Source organism: Rhinolophus sinicus, chromosome 9, assembly GCF_057876585.1.
Source record: "Rhinolophus sinicus isolate RSI-liver-muscle chromosome 9, RSI-T2T, whole genome shotgun sequence".
Taxonomy (NCBI): domain Eukaryota; kingdom Metazoa; phylum Chordata; class Mammalia; order Chiroptera; family Rhinolophidae; genus Rhinolophus; species Rhinolophus sinicus.
Genome location: NC_142509.1, coordinates 2,957,028 through 2,976,846, shown reverse-complemented (window position 1 = coordinate 2,976,846; position 19,819 = coordinate 2,957,028). Strand labels below are relative to the sequence as shown.

The 19,819-nt window shown below is 37.7% G+C and overlaps 1 protein-coding gene across 1 annotated transcript in view; it reads left to right on the top strand.

The window, feature by feature from the left end:
• Positions 1–19,819, top strand: part of LOC148757269 (uncharacterized) — a 496,442-nt gene that overhangs the window by 363,020 nt on the left and 113,603 nt on the right. Inside the window, exons 6-8 of the mRNA XM_088800795.1 lie at positions 13,426–13,629; positions 15,155–15,335; positions 19,279–19,428. Coding sequence (XP_088656921.1) covers positions 13,426–13,462 — 37 coding nt within the window. The 3' untranslated portion in view covers positions 13,463–13,629; positions 15,155–15,335; positions 19,279–19,428. The remainder of the gene's footprint in view (positions 1–13,425; positions 13,630–15,154; positions 15,336–19,278; positions 19,429–19,819) is intronic.

The following is a 19,819-nucleotide window of genomic DNA, read 5'->3' as shown; positions in this document are numbered from 1 at the left end:
AATGTACAATGGCCAAACAAAAGTGCTAAATGAGCCCCTCTTCAATTATATTAGCAATGCCTCAGCTATCCTATTTTATCAAGGAACAAAATCTTCCATGAAAGTCAATTTTCCTAAGAACAGAAGCTTACCTATCAGCCATCACAACAACTTCTACCTTTTCCGCTGCTTTAAAGCAAACCATGTTCTTCACCTAACACATTTGATGGCTAAGGGTTATTCCCTATGAACTACCATTGTTGAATTCTGTGCTCTCAAGTCTTTCTTTTGCTTTTCAGTCATTTTAGTAGTCAGCTGTTGGCAGTTGCTTTTCCTGATCTTCCTGTGGCCCCTCAGTTGCTCCCCCACTTCACTTGTAGTTTGTTACTCCAAAATGTCTTCAAGCCTACCTAGCCAAGTTAACCAATATTGTCATGAGTTGTAAGTGAAATGAGTCAATATACAGTTCTTAGTGGGACTGTAAAAGAAAGGCATATAGCTTTATTGTGGAGACATTCAGTTTGCTACTTTGAGTGTTCAAAAGTGTTTAATTTGCTCATTTCTACATTCTAGGGTGGGCTCTAGGAAGTTGAAGTTGAAGAAATATTGACCTCTGGGTAAGAAGGGGAACAGGATGTATTGCTCTATTTATATTATAGATTATCAGGTCACAAGTTAGTACATTTTTTAGGGATAGAAAGCAAAATATCATGTCTAGAAAGGGGAGAAATACAGACTTTTCTGTAAGCAATCTGATGAAATAAAAATGTAGCTTAATATGACACTATAAAAACAAAGATAAAACATTTTACTCCCATTTGGGCTGCCTTCTTCCAAATATACAACACTTTGTTAATTTCACTGGTGGCCATTTTTTATTCCACTAACTGGAATACTGTTGTTCTCAGTGCTTCTGAGCAGTGCTGTCCCCAGTGAGTCATGGAATGGTGCGTTGAGAGCCAAGCACTGAAGAGTAAGCTAGGCACATGGACTTTGGGTAGAGATAGAAAATGGAAAAAGTCACTTTGAAGATCACAACTCTTTTATTACTGGAAGATTAAGAAGTGCTATGGTTGGCTCAGAATGTCAGGGTTTGTCTTACACTTCTTCACGGCTGTTCGTGAGTCCTTATCAGCATCTAGGTGGACTTTTCATGTGTCAGGTATATGTTGCATTCTTTACTTCCCTCACTATTTTTACATTCTTTTAAGAATGTACATGTGACCATACTCTTCATTCTCCAGGCCACATACTATTTTAAAGGAAAAGAATATTTTGAGAGTTAAAAATTATGATACTTTCTAGATTGGCTCTTTTAAACTGATACAGAAATATTAATAGATTAAAATACCAGTTAGATTACATTTAGTAACATCAGCAATAAGAGAATCTGTTCTTCCTGCAAATTAGAATAGTGTTTGTATCTCCAATGGGCCTTTTTATCTGTCTTTAGTGGATCTGTTCAGAGTGTCTGAGAGCACAGCATTCCCATTTTATACATGGTTATACTAGAATCCAGGGAGGGCCAAGACCCAGCCAAGGTCATGCTACGATGTGGGTAGCAACAAACAGGAACAAGACAGTAGTTCAATTAAGCAGAAAGAGTTTGGAGGCAGCAGACAAAGATTCAAGTACAGGGAGACGTGGTCAAAATGGCGGCGTGAGGTGAGCCTCTGTAAAGCTCCCCTAGAATTTACAACAAATCGAACTCCCTGCACAGCAGACAGGCAAGAAGAAAAGGCCCACTACTGAATTCACCTAAAGGTGGGTGAATCGCGCAAGCAGGGGAGCAGGGAAGGGAAAAGTGCGGAGACGGAGCCGCTCGGGCGCAGGATGCAGACCTAGCTCAGTGCTCCAAGCACGCTGCATCCCTGAACTACCGCAGCCGTGGGAGAGGGAAGAACTCGGACTGCTAGGGCTCCGTTTATGGCCCACAGGGCTGAGGGGACAGCATATAACACGGCTGAACACAACGCTCATGGCAGAGACCTCGGAGAAAAGACTTAGGGAAGAAGGCTGAAAACAGTGGTTTAAGCCCTCACTGCTGAGCAGAGAATGGAAGCCTTAGGCACTGAGACTAGCCACCCATTCCCTACCCTCCCAGGATCGCCACGCCCACACCTGCTCGGTTCTACAAACGGAGCAGTAGCAGTATCAGATCAAAAGAACAGAATATTTGCTGTTCTGAGAACTGTGGACCAAACATAGATTCGCAGCCAAACAAGTTCCAGCAAAGGGGAGGGAGCTGTGGAAGCAGAACTGGCTGTGGTGGTGGTCGCCACCATTGCTCTGGGCCACCTCTCACAACTCACACTGTCCCTGACCCCACCTCTCTGGGCGGATCCCTGCAGGAGTAAACAGAACTGCTGAATACGGGCTCTGAATCTGGTGCAGGAAGAGCTTTGGAACTTCAAAAGCTCTCTGCATACCAACACAGACACTGCGCCCTGTGACATAGGTGAACTATTAACAAAGGAGAAGCCCGTCTCCCAGGGAATCCCCGCATTGTGTGAGAAACTGGAATAGTGCAGAGAAAACACAGCACTACCTGTGAGAGAGACAAAAATAAAAGGCTGCAGTCGGAGAAAAACTAAAATATTTTACCAACAAGTACTGGAAAACAAAAGAAAGACCTCTTCCTATCAACCTGTTGCAGAAGCCACTCCTGTAGATCTCTAGGAAGAGAAAGTAAATCAGTAATTGCCATGAATAACCAAGGCAACAAGACAGCTCAGAAAGAAAGTGAAAAGTCTCCAGAAAAGGAACTTAAAAATATGGAAATATGTGATTTAAATGACAGAGAATTCAAGATTGCAGTTCTGAAAAAACTCAACGACATGCAAGAAAACACAGAAAGGCAGTTTAATGAACTCAGAAACACAATCAAAAAACACCATCAGCATTCTACGAAAGAGATTGAAATTTTAAAAAAGAACCAAATAGAATTTCTGGAGAGTAAGAACTCAATAGAAGAAATTAAGAATGAAATAACCAGCTTAGGTAGTAGAGTTCACCAGATGGAGGAAAGAATCAGTGACATCGAAGATAGAAACCTGGAAATGACAGGGATGGAAGAAGAAAGAGACTTGAGACTTAAAAGAAATGAAAGAACTCTACAAGAACTTTCTGACTCCATCAGAAAGAGCAACATAAGAATAATGGGCATACCAGAAGGAGAAGAAAGAGAGAAGGGAACAGAGAATATATTCAAACAAATTGTTGATGAGAACTTTCCAAACTTGTGGACAGAACTGGGTCCTTGAATGCAAGAAGCAAATAGAACACCTAATTACCTCAATCCCAACAGGCCTTTTACAGGGCACATTTTATTGAAGTTATCTAAAATCACCGACAAAGAAAGAATCCTCAAGGCAACCAGGGAAAACAAGACGGTAACCTACAAAGGAAAGCCCATTAGATTATCATCAGATTTTTCAGGAGAAACTCTACAAGTCAGGAGGGAGTGGAACCAAATATTCAAACTATGGAAAGAGAGAAATTATGAGCCAAGAATAATATATACAGCAAAGTTATCTTTTAGATAGAAAGAGGAATAAAGACCTTTCCAGACATACAGAAGCTGAGGGAATTTTCTACTTCACGACCTGCACTACAAGAAATACTAAAGGAGGCTATTCGACCACCAGCAACAGGGACAATTTGTGGCAACCAAAACATAGAAAGGGGGAGAGAAAAGGCCTGAACCAGAATATGGGAATGGAGAAAGTAAGCATGCTGAAGAAAATGGAATACTCTAAATATAAAACTTTCTTTTACATAAACTTAAGGGTAACCACACAAAAAAAATCCAGAACAGAAACACATACTGTAATAGAAAAAGAAACAGAAGGAAACATCATAGAATAACACCACACAGAAATAATAGACTACAACAAAAAGGCAAAGAAACAATGGAGACACAGCCTTACCAGAAAACTATAGATAGAATGACAGGAAATCTTCACATATCAATAATCACCGTAAATGTAAATGGACTTAACTCACCAATAAAAAGGCACAGAGTAGCAGACTGAATCGAAAAAACTAAACCCAACCATATGCTGTCTCCAAGAGACACATCTCAGTTACAAGGACAAGCATAGACTCAAAGTGAAAGGGTGGAAATTGACACTCCAAGCAAATGGTACCCAGAGAAAATCAGGTGTAGCCATAATGATATCAGATGAAACAGACTTCGGTATGAAGGAGATCACAAGAGACAAAGATGGACATTTCATAATGGTAAAGGGGACTATACAACAAGAAGACATAACAGTCATGAATATTTTTGCCCCCAATCAGGGAGCACTGAAATATACCAAGCAACTACTAACACAACTAAAGGGAGAAATTGACCAAAACACAATTACACTAGGGGACTTAAATACATCATTGACGGCTATGGATAGATCATCCAAACAGAAAATAAATAAAGAAATAGCAGCCCTAAATGATACATTAGATGAAATGGACATAATTGACATTTATAGAGCACTTCATCCTAAAACATCAGACTATACATTCTTTTCTAGTGTACATGGAACATTCTCAAGGATAGCCCATATATTGGGACATAAAATCAGTCTCAACAAATTTAAGAAGATTGAAATCATACCATGCATATTCTCTGATCACAAGGCTTTGAAATTGGATGTCAGCTGCAAAAAGAAAACAGGAAAAACACAAATACATGGACATTAAACAACATACTTTTAAAGAACGACTGGGTCAAGGAAGAAGTTAGAGGAGAGATCAAAAGATACATAGAAACAAATGATAATGAAAATACATGCTACCAAAATTTTGGAGATGCAGCGAAAGCAGTTTTAAGAGGGAAATTTATCTCATTACAGGCCTATCTCAAGAAACAAGAAAAATCCCAAATAAATAACCCCATGTTACAGCTTAAAGAACTAGAAAAAGAAGAATAAGTGAAACCCAAGGTCAGCAGAAGAAAGGAAATAACAAAAATTAGAGCAGAACTAAATGAAATAAAGAACAAAAACACAATAGAAAAAGTTAACGTGACAAAGAGCAGGTTCTTTGAAAAGATTAACAAAATTGACAAACCCTTGGCTAGACTTACTAAGATAAAAATAGAGAAGACACTAATTACAAAATCAGAAACGAAAAAGGGGAAGTTATCACGGACACCACAGAAATACAAAGGATCATCCAACAATACTATGAAGGAGTATATGCCACCAAATTAAATGACCTAGAAGAAATGCACAAGTTCCTAGAAACATATAGCCTTCCAAGTCTGAACCATGAAGAACTGGAAAATCTAAACAGTCCGATTACCAGTAACAAAATTGAATCACTCAACCAAAACCTTCACAAAAGCAAAAGTCCAGGACAAGATGGCTTTCTAGTGAATTCTACCAAACCTTCAAAGAGGATCTATTACCAATCCTGCTCAAACTCTTCCAAAAAATTGAAGAAGAGACAGTACTCCCTAACTCAATGAGGCCAACATTACCCTCATACCAAAACCCAGTAAGGACAACACAAAAACGGAAAACTACAGACCAATATCTCTGATGAATACAGATGCAAAAGTCCTAAACAACATTCTAGCAAATCGAATACAACAATGCATTAAAAATGTTATTCTTCATAACCAAGTGGGGTTCATCCCGGGGCACAAGGATGGTTCAGCATCCACAAATCCATCAATGTGATACATCACATTAACAAAATAAAGGACAAAAATCATATGATTATATCAATTGATGCAGAAAAAGCATTTGACAAGATACAACATCCATTTATGTTTATAACTTTTAATAAAATGGGTATAGAAGGAAATACCTTAACATAATAAAGGCCATATATGACAAACCCTCAGCTAATCTCATAATTAATGTGAAAAACTGAAGCCCTTTGCTCTATGTTGAGGAACACAACAGGGCTGTCCCCTATCACCTCTGCTTTTCAACATCGCGTTGGAAGTCCTTGCCGGAGCAATCAGGCAAGAGAAAGAAATAAAAGGCATCCAAATTGGGAATGAAGAAGTTAAATTGTCACTCTTTGCAGATGACATGATATTATATATAGAAAACCCTAAAGACTCCACCAAAAAGCTATTAGAAACAATCAACGAATACAGTAAAGTTGCCGGCTACAAAATCAGCGTACAAAAGTCTATTGCATTCGTATATACTAACAGTGAAACCTCACTAAAAGAAATACAAAAAAACAATTCCTTTTGCAATTGCAGCAAAAAGAATAAACACCTAGGAATACACTTAATTAAGGATGTGAAAGACCTATATGCTGAAAACTATAAGACATTTTTAAAAGAAAGTGAAGAAGACTCAAAGAAGTGGTAAAATATTCCATGCTCATGGATTGGAAGAATCAACATAGTAAAAATGGCCATATTACCCAAAGCAATATACTGATTTAATGCAATCCCATCAAAACCCCAATGACATTTTTTAAAGAAATAGAACAAAAAATCATCCGATTTGTTTGAAACCACAAAAGACCCCGAAAGGCCAAAGCAATCTTCAGAAAAAAGAACACTAATGGAGGTACCACACTCCCTGACTTTAGCTTGTACTACAGGGCTACAATAATCAAAACAGCATGGTATTGGCAGAAAACAGACACATAGACCAAAGGAATAGAATTGAAAATCCAGAAATAAAACCACATAAATATGGACAGATGATTTTTGACAAAGAAGCAAAAAACATACAGTGGAGCAAAGACAGCCTCTTCAATAAATGGTGCTGGCAGAATTGGATAGCCACATGCAAAAGAATGAAACTGGACTGCTATCTGTCACCATGTACCAAAATTAATTCAAAATGGATCAAAGACTTAAGCATAAGACCTGACACAATAAACTGCATAGAAGAAAACCTAGGTACTAAACTTATGTACCTTGGGTTCAAAGAGTATTTTATGAACTTGACTCCAAAGGCAATGGAAGTAAAAGCTAAAATAAACGAATGGGACTATATGAAACTTAAAAGCTTCTGCACAGCAAAAGAAACCATCGACAAAATAAAGAGGCAACCAACTGAATGGGAGAAGATTTTTGCAAACAGTGCTTCCGATAAGGGGCTAATATCCAAAATATACAAGGAACTCATGCAACTCAACAACAAAAAAACAAACAACCCATTTGAAAAATGTGCAGAGGACCTGAAGAGCCATTTCTCCAAAGAGCATATACAAATGGCAAATAGATATATGAAAAAATCCTCAACATCACTGATCATCAGAGAAATGCAAATCAAAACCACAATGAGATATCACCTCACCCCAGTCAGAATGGCTATCATCAACAAGACAAATAGTAACAAGTGTTGGAGAGGCTGTGGAGAAAAAGGAACCCTCATACCCTCATACACTGTTGGTGGGAATGCAGACTGGTGCAGCTGTTATGGAAGGCAGTGTGGAGGTTCCTCAAAAAATTACGAATATAATTACCATATGACCCAGCAATCCCTCTTCTGGGTATCTACTCAAAAAATCTGAAAACATTTATACCTAAAGAAACGTGTGCTCCAATGTTCATTGCAGCTTTGTTTACGGTGGCAAAGACATGGAAACAAGCAAAATGTTCTTCGATAGATGAATGGATAAAGAAGTTGTGTTATATATACACAATGGAATACTATTCGGCGGTAAGAAAGATGATATAGGAACATTTGTGACAACATGGATGGATCTTGAGAGTGTAATGCTGAGCGGAATAAGTCAGACAGAAAAAGCAGAGAACCATGTGATTTCACTGATATGTGGTGTGTAAACCAAAAACAACAAAAGAACAAGACAAACAAATGAGAAACAGAAACTCATAGACACAGACAATAGTTTAGTAGTTACGAGAGGGTGAGGGGGGTGGGGGATGGGAGAAGAGAGTAAGGGGGATCAAATATATGGTGATGGAAGAAGAACTGAGTCTGGGTGGTGAACACACAATGGGATTTATAGATGATGTAATAGAGAATTGTACACCTGAAATCTATGTAATTTTACTAACAGTTGTCACCCCAATAAATTTTAAAAATAAATTAAAAAAAATGAAAAATAAAAACTTGCTGAATAAATGGAATGGATGAGTTGATAGATTTAGATTCTCAACTCTCTTACATAGTAGTTTCAAACTGTGGTGGATTTGGTGTGCTCCATCTGAGTGTTGTGGGAGGCCAAGAAAGACCTTTCTATTTGATCCTGGAAGCTGAAAGTGTGCACTGCCCTTCCTGGATAGGACCTGCTTCTGGCAGTTCTGTGTATTCAGAATGGACTTTCTTACCTGCAACTGGGGCACTGTTTCCACTTTCAACAAAGAACCTACATTGCCCAAAGGAACATTGTTTCCTAGTACAAGGTACAGTCTTGGCTCCTCAGCTGTGAGGGAGACTGTTCTTGGAAATGTACTCCAGAGACTTTCTTGTTTAACTAGGATACCAATTGCATTGCTACATAATTTCCTTGCTGAGGCCGTGAAAAGAATGACTTGGGACAGATACAGCAAGATATTAGGACAAATTTTCACTATTTCATGCACATTCTTCTTTACTTCTGCACAACACAGAAGTGAACTTGATTTCAACAAGATGACCCAATTTTTAGCATGCTTTTCTAACCACTTTTACACATAATGCTTTCAAATCACTGTCTTTGATTCAAATTGTGAAGAGAAACAAGGAAATGAAAAAAACATAAACTGGCTAGTAAAAAGTACAATGACATTTAATTAAAACTAAGCTTGCAAATTCATGGGGGAAAGAAAGATATTTTGCTAGAAACAAGCAAACAAACAAATGAACAAAAACCCTGTGATTGAACCTCAGGGCAGCATCACTGTCCTCTTGTGGTTTTGAGTGTATGTAATTTGTACATCGGCAGTAGACATTTGTCACATTGTTAACAATCGCTCTATGAAATTGTACACTTGGCGCTGCCTGCGCATCATTTTAACCTTGTTTAGTCACAAGGCTTTCATTTCCTTTCCGTACTTTTGTTCAGCTTGTTTCTGAGTGGTGGTTTGTTCACATAAGCTTTCAATTTTAAATAACACAATCCGTTTATTTCACTAGGCATCTTTATTTGCTTAAAGTGAAGAATCAGATTGTGATTGTGTTGTAAATAAGTCAATCCTTCCCTTTCCTTTATAGGAAAAGCTGTGGGTACTGAAAAAGAGAACTGAAAGAAACAGAAATTCTAGTAGTCTTTTATGAACTCAGTTATTAGAGTAAGCAGAGCTGAATCTATGGGTGGGGGGCAAAGACAAGAAAATGGAAAAGGTGTTTTTAGAGCTATTACGTTAATTCACTCCATTTTCCCCCTTCTCTGCTTCTTTCCATTACCCTGATCTCACCCCTGCCCCATGGGCAGAATGAAGGGCACATGACAGCTCAGAAGCCAAAAGGAGAATAAGAATGAGGCTCTGGGTACTGCTTCCACAGTAATCTTAAAAGGTCAAGGTGGAAAGGCTCTGCCTGGAAAACCACCTTTTTTACATTTCTAAAAGTGCACCAGTATCCTAAAATCTTTATAAGTAAAGGCTTTTCTGCATTTAAAGAACTTAATTTTGCTGGGATATGTTAATGCAAGATAAAATGATGAAAAATAAACATTTCCTATGTTCCTATGTATGGGGTATGCTTCTGGAAACACTGGAGCGACTGTTTGCCTAAAAGTCTTGGCAGTTTTCAAAGATGACTAGCCAAGTCGTAGAGAATGAGGAGAAGACATTTAGATAGTACTGTGTCCAGCATTGTATGTAAAACACATGTTTTAACGTAAAGAAATCTGTTGCATCAAAACCTTGAGAAATATATCATCCTCTTTTTTTCTTAACTACATAGATACCCCAACACAAATACCCTGTTCTTCAAAAATTTTTTTAGAAAATAAGAAAACATGGTCTTAAAAAAGCAAATCTCTTCATTTTAATTTTCTTATCTTTTTCCTTCTTCATTTAAAAGCTAAGGCAACATTTCAGCAGAGAAATGTGGAGCAGAGTAAAGGGAAATCAATAAAGTTATTCTGTGACTTTTCCCAGGAGAGACTTGTGTTAATCTAGAATGGCTTGCTTGGCTATATATAAAGCCTGAGGAAAGAGCAGAAGTTGATTTTGAAACAGATTTCCCAGCTAGACTGAAAGAGATATAGATATATCTCCATATATATATATATATATATATATATATATATATATATATATATATAAAACTTTTATAAGAATAGTGTGTGTACACTATACATTTTAATATATGTACATATATACATTTTAATATATATTTAAATGTGTGTATATATTTAAAATGTATGTATGCATATATATATATATATATATATATATATATATATATATATATACACACACATTTTAAATAAACGTACTTTTAAAAAGTAGATAAAATTGGGTGAAATGTATGGTGATGGAAGAAGAACTGACTGGCTGGTGAACACATAATATGAGCCATAGATGATGTAATACAGAATTGTACACCTGAAATCTATGTAACTTTACTAACAATTGTCACCCCAATAAACTTTAATTTAAAAAAAAGTAGATAAAGGTAATTTCTTTAAATAACTAGTAATACCAGACAAAAATTCTTCTAAAAATTCACGTATATTGAATTGGATCATTTGATATTCTAAAGTATCCTTAATAAGTCCTTTGAATCCTAAAGAAGGAAATTGCTGTACAAAAGCCTAAAAGTGAAACACGAAGAATGGAAAACAGATATCCTGACCCAAGACCAGTGGAATTGTTTTTGACCATAGGAAATTTTCCAAAGAGTCTTTTGGATCACTTGTGTGTGCTTCCTCTTTCGATCAACATTATAGAAATTTTCACCAGGTGTGACTTCAGCAGAGCTGATGAAAGTCAAGTTAGCTAAGAGACTGCCCAACTCCACGGGGCTGTGGCATCATATTCTCATGGTCACTGGAAGCAAGAGTGGTTTCTTCATTAGACAACATATTTGACTGGGAAGCAGGATCCCTTGGAGTCAGGCCTGGCTTTATCTTCAATAGTGTGATTGTGAATGAGTTATTTATCCTTTCTGGGCTTTCATTTCCCTTTGTATGGAATGGAATTAATAATTCTTGCCCCTTCCCAACAACATGCTTTCTTTTTTTTTAGTTAATGATTTTTTTCAGTTACAATTGACATTCAATATGATTTTATATTAGTTCCAGGAGTACAGCATAGCAGATAGACATTTATATGATTTATTCAATGATCTCCCTGCTTAATCTAGTACCCACCTAGCGCTATATATAGTTTTTGCAACATTATTGACTATATTCTCTATGCTGTATTTTACATTCCTGTGACTATTTTGTAACAACATGCTTTCTTATTGCCCAAGAATCTTGTCAAACTTTTTTTGTTCCACTCAAGAATCAGGAGATTTTGGAGGCAGCTAGTTGAGGATCCCCTTTTCATGACCTAATCTGCTATTAGTTGTAACATTCTTAAACTCTTAACGTTTTTCTTTTTTGTTTTGTATATTTAGACTCTAAATAGCTTTTACCATCAGCTAATATGCTCTATTTATTTTTCTCAATCCAAATTCCATCTGTATCATAATTGTTAAGAAAATATTTTTGTAAGAAAATGAAATTTAGACAGAGAGAAGAACCATGCAATTCTAGAATTTCCATTGAGGGAACTTAAGAGTTCATCTAGTCCAAACTTTCATGTTATAGTTGAGGGAGCTAATGATCTGAGAGGTGAAATACCTCATCCAAAGTTACTGTGACAGGGCTAAGCAGAGGACCCATGTCTCTTTAACTTTTACTTCTATATTCTTTCCGTTAGTTCATGTGTGTTGGGATCATTATAATCAAAAGTAGAGCCTGAAGTTCAAGTAAGCAGACCAGACAAGCATATGTAAGCTTTTTTTATTTGTTTTGTTTTGTTTTTTGTTTTGTTTTTTTGAGAGCCAAATTCCAACTCTGTGCATAATTTGGCCAATAGGTGATCAGCGTAGTCATGGAGGATGGATGGAGGATTCATGGTTGTGAATCCTCTTCTTTGCCCCTTCCTGTTCTGTAACACCTAGCCCAGAATTTGGATCTAACTGAACTTTTTTTGTGTTTATTTTGGACATGGTTGAGTTTGCATTTTATCTTACAGTTCTTAAAGTTTATCTTCAAGTTGACTTTACTCATTTCATATTCAACGTTTACTGTGTTCCAGTCATTGTGCAATGATCTGGAGATGTAGAGTTGTATTGCAGTATGTTAATTACAATCACAGTGTGACACATCCTGAGTAAGATATGTTTACAATGCTGGAAGGCACTGAGGAAGGAGAGATTGAAGTCATCCAAAAGAGTCAAAGAAGACAGCAGACCTGGTGATAATTCTCTTGACTTTACTCTCCTGTCTCTTTCCTTATTAGGGCAGATAACTTAATTTTATGCAGTGGTATTTTTCAGAGTAATCTCTCCCTTGTTTTCAACAGAATAAAAGTAGTTATTCAGGAAGTCCTCACTTAATGTTGCTGATAGATTCTGTGACTTTAAGTGATACGATGTATAATGACACCGATTTTACCATAGGTTAATTGATATAAACAAGAGTTAAATTTCTACAGCATCTCATCACCACTATAACATAACAACATTGGAGGAAACATTTGTAGGATTTAGGATTCTTCCCTACCTCCGTGTGCAGCCTCACTCTGAGATACCTCACCAGATCTCCATGAATTTTCTGAACAAAGCTGATTTCCTGATACTTCAATGAATTCTTACTGCACCTTGCAAAGCAAATCATCAAGGCCCAGAGATATACACAGATTAGTAGACTAGTTGGAGCAAAGATGTTGTTAACAAATCATTTCCTCCACTACTACGGCTTTTGAATCTGTTTTCTTGGTTTACTTTCTTTTTAAAAAGATATTGACAAGTAGACACCTAGATGTTTACTGATACACCCAAAGCACTGTGATCATTTTAAACAGAATCTTAATACCAGACAGATTTTGGGGGGCTTTGTTTTCAAAGTTCTTGTCCTCTTTCCTTACCTTAGAAATTTTCTCACTTTTCCATAAATTTTAAGATATGGGTTTTGAGTAATTAAACTCATGGCAGTAGCAAAAAAACCATTAGTTAGAGATTGCTTGTCTATGTATAGTCAGTCGATTGGCCTGCATTATATAACACTGTGAAATTGATTATATTAAATTCCCAAGAGTACAGAATGAACCATGCTTTCTAAAGCACCTATTATGTGATAGGCATAGTGCTAAACATAATAGAATCAAATTCAGCATGTGTCTTCGTTCAGAATATGTACATATTATGCAGAGCTAAGCTTTTAGACCCATGGGCCCATAAATCGAACAATCCAGACTTACGGTGGTAATCAAAATATCACAATGGCTCTTTAAAGACTTAACAATGCAAAAAAAAATTTTTTTTTTTTTACTTAACCTCCCCTTATCTTGGATTGCAGGTTGGCCACAAAATACACTTGGTTTGCACTGTGCTGACCTGCCTGGGACCACACAGGCAACATTCCTGAAGGGCAAAGCATCAGACTCTAGAAGGCATTCTTGGTTCCCTCTGACAGTTCTCCAAGGTCTTCATGTCATTTCCATTTGTATCATGGAGAGACTCCTTGAGAAGGGTTGAATGTACCAAATTTAAAATTTCTGAGGTAGCAGTTTCGACCTTTAAAATATTCCTCGGCTTCTCCCCAGAGTGCTCCCTATTCATCTCACTCTGTTTTAATCTCAGCAGCCATTCTGATCTTGCCACTGCACCTCTCAGTCTCAAAAATGTGTCTCAAAACATGTTTCCATATTCTTTTAATTATATTAATTCTGCACGTTCATTGCTTTTGAAACTCATCTATTTTACAAATGCTCAAATAAATGTAATCGTATCTTGTTGAAGCTCTTCCTTACTGTGCTGTCATTAGTTAATGATGGAGGGTATTATTAATGATACCTTGGATTTATACAAACTCACTTTAAGTAAACTCGATGCAGTTCATACATATTAGCTCATCTTTCCTCTCAAAAGCTGGTTGAAAGACCTAGATTTTATTCTTGGTGCTATAACAATCTTCTTGGGAAAGTACTTAGCCAGCAATTGACTCAGTTCTCAAATATAAAATGGGAATAATGAAATTATGTGAAGGTATTTGCTTCCCCTTCTCCTTACTCTAAAACTTTAGAACTTAAATAGCTAAAAAAGTTGGAAAAGACTAAAAAATCTGAAAGGTCTAAAAGTGAAGAAGGAGTGTATCTTAACTTTATGACCATTAATGAAAAGCTGAGATATAGTACAGTGATACCTCGGTTTTCTAACGTAATCCATTCCGGAAGACCGTTCCAGTTCTGAAACGTTCGAAAATGCCAACAGCTAGGTCTCAGGATCTTGCACTCAGCGGAAGCCGCGTGATATATTCGACTTCCGAGGTGTGTTCAAAAACCGAAGTGTTTACTTCTGGGTTTATGGTTTTCGTAAACTGAAATGTTTCTCAACGGAGACGTTCGAAAACCGAGGTACTGCTGTGTTAGGAGTTTGACTGGAAACCCTGAAATCTGAATTGTAATCCAATCTCTTCTTAATGATGGAACTTTGATGTGGATACTAAAGATACTGGAAATTACTTTGAGATCCAGAGATGGTGAATAATATAAAAGAGGCCTGATCTTCTAAAGAGTATTAATTTTTCCCCACAAAGATGTCTCCAGGAGCCATGGCATCAATAAGACAGCGTCTGAGATGAGAACACTCTTGTCTTCCAAAGCCTTCGCCTTTCACCATCTCTGTCTTTCCCTCACAGCCTTTAGGCTTTGTAGCAGTTTCAAAAAATATACGGCCAACTGCAGACCAAATCCTTGACCTGTTTCCTTGGTTGCGTATCATCTCTAGGCTTAGCCATCTCAATCTTCAAAAGTCCCAGGGGTAGAAATATGCCTCTTTGCTTGCCAGCCTAAACCTAATGACTGAATGGCAGAGAACATAGACCAAAATAGAATTTGGCTCTTAGATGACACACTTCAGCCAAAAATAATGATGTTTATAATGTCAGGGTCAATTCTCTTAGTGCACAGGTAATAGGGATCTCACGTTTTAGAAAAGTCTTGATTCTCTCTCTCCTTTTCTCTCTTTCTCTCTCAGTTTTCCTATTATTGTATAACAATGGAAGATTTTATCTTTTACCTTCCTAGATTCCAAGACTATTGAAATGTGCTTCCTGCAAATAGGTAGAGTCAGGCCCCAAAGCAATGGACTATAGATTACCTTCAAGAAAGCTTCATACACCATGTGGGCCCGTCAAATATGTTCAGCCCTTGTATGGAGTTAAAGCTGGAAGCCAAGAAAAGTGCCCTGAAACTCACCCAAAGAGGGGTAAGGAGACAACATAATTATTTTATATACTCATAACAAAAACACTGTTAAATATATATGCCAAAGAGTTATCTCACCATTGATTTCTTCTAGTATCTTAAAAGGCTAAGGAAAGCAAAAGGAAACAAAAAGAAAAAAAAATTATACTAGGCCAAAATCCAAATATTAAGCCTGACTGTACTCAGCCTGACACTTGATGCTGGTGTAGATTTGGGGTTTAAAATCTGCCATGTGACTCCTTTCGGGAACACTTGAGCTACAGATTGCTTGTACTAAACACTGCTCCCTGTTGGTTCAGCTTTAGGAAAAGGGTCTTTTGTTAAACAGTGCATTAAGTAAGCTTCTCATTGCTCATCTTCCTGTGAAGGAATATTTTTGTCAATCAATGAGGGACTCTTGCTGAGAGAATTTTGATAGTTAATATCCAAAGTAAGTTTAAAGTTTAAGTACTCGAGTAGATGGACTATGGTTACCCATCCATCCCTCTCTTGAGAGATGCCACCAACTCCCTAGGATGCATCTTCTGAAACAGTGTTCTGGGTTGATAAAATGGAAATTATCTCAGCTTAATGAAGACAGTCACATACTTGTAACCAAATCCAGTGGTGTTGAAACTCTAAATGTGCATCAGTGCTTGCCCAAGGACAGAAAGAACGTCATCATGTTCCCCAAACTCTTCCTATTCAGAGATAGGGATTGCTCAGATTAAGACTAGGATTGAAGCTAGCCTGCCAAGGATTCCCCTTACACATACTTAAATAACTTTTCTTTATGCACAATAAGAAATTGTCTAATTTTTTTTCAGAATACATATTATTCTGGAAACCATGGAGTCTTTAGGTTGTATGGTCATGAACTATTTCTAGCTTGAAGACCTCTCTCTGAAATGAGGGCATCGAAGCTAGGTTGCTTATCTCAGATATGGACTTACCCACACACATTAAAGTGCAAGAGACCTCTTTCCCTGCATGTAGCCCAGGGTAGCCCTGTAAGCCATGACGTCCAAGACACTATCACTTGACATTACCTCCTAATCCACAGAGCAGTGAGATTTCAAAGTTTATCTGGCTTCACACAAAAATGTCATGACTTCAGAACATTTAGAATGAATTAAACACATTAATTCATTATTTTTCAAAAACACAAATAAACATGGCTACAAATGGGCCGTCAACCAGAGCATAGTCTTAGAAAATAAAGCTGCAATTCACCATTTACTAAATGCTTTTATGTGGCATTGTACGAAGCATTATTCCAAGGGTTATTTAGACAGGAAACTTGGCCTCTCAAAAAGTTACAATCGGAGCAACATTACCATAAAAATTTGTTAAAAACTTTTCCTGTATGTCAGATATTAAAGTACATGCTAGGAATGCAAAAGTGACCATGTCACAGCCCCTCTCTTCATTCACCTTAGAGTTTGGAGGTGGAGATAGCATAGTATATAGACAATATTCCTGTCATAGCATCACTATTTATCCTCTAGCTAAGGAAATTACACTGCTTGGCACAATCCTGACATATAGTGATGTACTCAGTATTTACTGGATAAAATGAGTTAAATAAATAAATGTTAAGGTAGAGTAATATAGGGTGTTATGGAAAATACATAGAAAAAGAAATTAGACTAGTTTGAGGGGATTCACTGCAGAAAGTGTCATTTACTGAGACAGGAGTCAAAAAGTATAATGATACAAAAGAAAGACCATGCTTATGGCATTAGACCTGGGTTCAAATCCTAGCAGTGTCACTCGTGAGCTGGACAATTCTAACTATTCTGAACCCTTCTCTCTGCATCTTGAAACACATGATGGCTGTATCAAGGTTATTTTGAGGACTCAATGAAGTATTAGTTATCTTTAAGTGTCTGTCACAAAGAAGAACCTCAATGATAGCTGTTAGAGGAGTCACAAAACCAGAACTGTAACAATAAAGCAGTAAATACTACGCAGTAAGGTTAAGAGCATACATATTTTCAGTGCCCGACAGGGATAATAAGTTTAAAATCATGGAAATGTGAGAGAGGTGCAATAGCAGTGCTGAGCCTTTAAGCCCAGACAAGAATGAAGGGAGACAGGTGACTCATGGGGGCTTGTCTTCCTGTGCCAACCCATCCCAGGAGTCCTTTGGGTTCAGCTTTTAGCTACAGAACCATGTGACTCTGCCTGTCACTGTTCACAACATAGTAAATACCCTTTCAGATATCAGATAATCTTAGGATATTATTGTGTCATGTAGAGGCTTGATACAGGCCATATATGTGTGTGTGTGCACTCACGTGCACGCGTGCACACACACACGCACGCACGCACACACACATATATATATTCTGACAATTAAGTTCGCAAACTTGTTGCACTGATGTTGCTAAACTTTCTTGATATCGGAGGGATTACTCATTATGAATCTGTACCAGCTGGACAGTTAACCAAGTTTACTATTTGGAAGTGCTGAAAAGGCTGCGTGAAAAAGACGACCTGAACTTTTTGCCAACAATTCATGGCTCTTGCATCATGACAATGCACCAGCTCACAGAGCACTGTCTGTGAGGGAGTTTTTAGCCAGTAAACAAATAACTGTATTGGAACACCCTCCCTATTCACCTGATCTGGCCCCCAGTGACTTCTTTCTTTACCCAAAGATAAAGGAAATATTGAAAGGAGGACATTTTAATGACATTCAAGACATCAAGGGTAATACGATGACAGCTCTGATGGCCATTCCAGAAAGAGTTCCAAAATTGCTTTGAAGGGTGGACTAGGCACTGGCATCAGTGCATAGCTTCCTAAGGGGAGAACTTCAAAGGTGACCATAGTGAATTTCAGCAATGAGGTATGTAGCACTTTTTCTAGGATGAGTTTGTGAACTTAATTGTCTAACCTGTGTGTGTGTGTACATACACATACATAACAATGTAATTGTTTGTATGTTCTTGCAATAAATAGCTTCTGTTGCTTTTATCTTAAATATCCACAATTATACCAGACTCCTTTCTTCTGTTCTTTCTTTTGCTCATGTACATCAGGCCCTTTCATGCTACAGTCATATAGTTAAGTCAATTAAAACATACACACACGCTCACACAACGGTTCAGCTCTTTTTAGGTGAGCTTTTGTAAAATGCCCTGAGGTAAATTGAATTTTCGGATATGTTAATGTGGGTGGGGTATTCTGGGAGTGTGGAGATGCTAGCAGCAGACTTATGGGTTTTCAGTCCATAGCATGAGATAGAACTGTATTTTGATATGGGAAAAAACAAACAAACAGTCAAACAGGAGAATGAGAGAGGCCAAAGAAAGGATATGGTGGTGGTCAGAGATGAAAGAAACTATGAAACATAAAATCATTTTAGACACAACATTTTGAAGAAGGGAGAAGTAGAGGTGTGTAAAATGATGATGGGGAATGGAAAGCAATTGATTGGGTCTTTGAAACCATACCAGGAACCAAGAGCCAAGGGCAGTGGCAGAGCAGAAGTCCAGACAGGACAATGAATATGGAAATCTGGCTTCTTCCTGCGCTGCATGGATCAGGGCTACAGAATTTGCTGCAGTGGGAGATGGGGCCAGTCTGGCACAGTATAGGGTTTGAAAGGACCTGGGTGGGTTGGAGAATGCCAGTCAGCCTTTGTAGTTCTGAGCTCAGAGAGGGGAGACAAATACGGGGCTTCAGGTCAGAAGCCTGGGTTGGGGTGGATTTTGGAAAAAAAATTTCCCTTTGCTTCCAAACTCATAAAGTGTACTCATCACACCACTGGCCTCCAATCTTAGCATAAACATGTGTTCTGGAGGGCTGTCCTCCAGCAGAGATTTCGGCAGTAGTACCTGTTGGTTGACAAATGGGGTTGTTACCCTTTCCAATTCCCTAGAGACCATTAACTTGGCTAAATAGAATATCGTTGCACATTTCCCTTTATCCTTCCCACATGCTTCACATCCCCCTAGGGTTAATCCCCAGGACAACCTTGCTTTGAAAGAAAAAATGTGGTGAGCCTATTTGAAAATTTGGATCCCAGAGGCCTCTCTGTCTGTCCTGCCTCAGCCAGACTCCAGAAAGCCTGCTCAAGGAGACGGACATTTATCAAGACAGAAGCAGTAAGTTTTTGTTGTTAGTTGTTTTCCAGGCTTCAGTGCTCTAAAAAAATCAGGGTCCCTCACAACATGGGTTTTCCTTTTCTTTTTTTCTTTCTTTCTCAGCAAAAACAAATAACATCTCCTTACCATCCTGAGCGTGATCCATAAAAGAAATTGAATTAGAAAGTGCTTCTTCATTGCTGCTTATACCCTGGGTTAAAGATATCTGACTTACCTGGGTGTGCCTATTTTCAACATTGTAATATTTTTAAATGTATCTGCATTCGTTAAAATAATTTGTACTGATTGTTCTTCTCCAGAAAAAATAATATATAACTGGCTGATTGATTGTAATTATGAATAATTTGTCCCAGGGATTACATGGATGTCTTTGGGGATTTTTGTGCATATT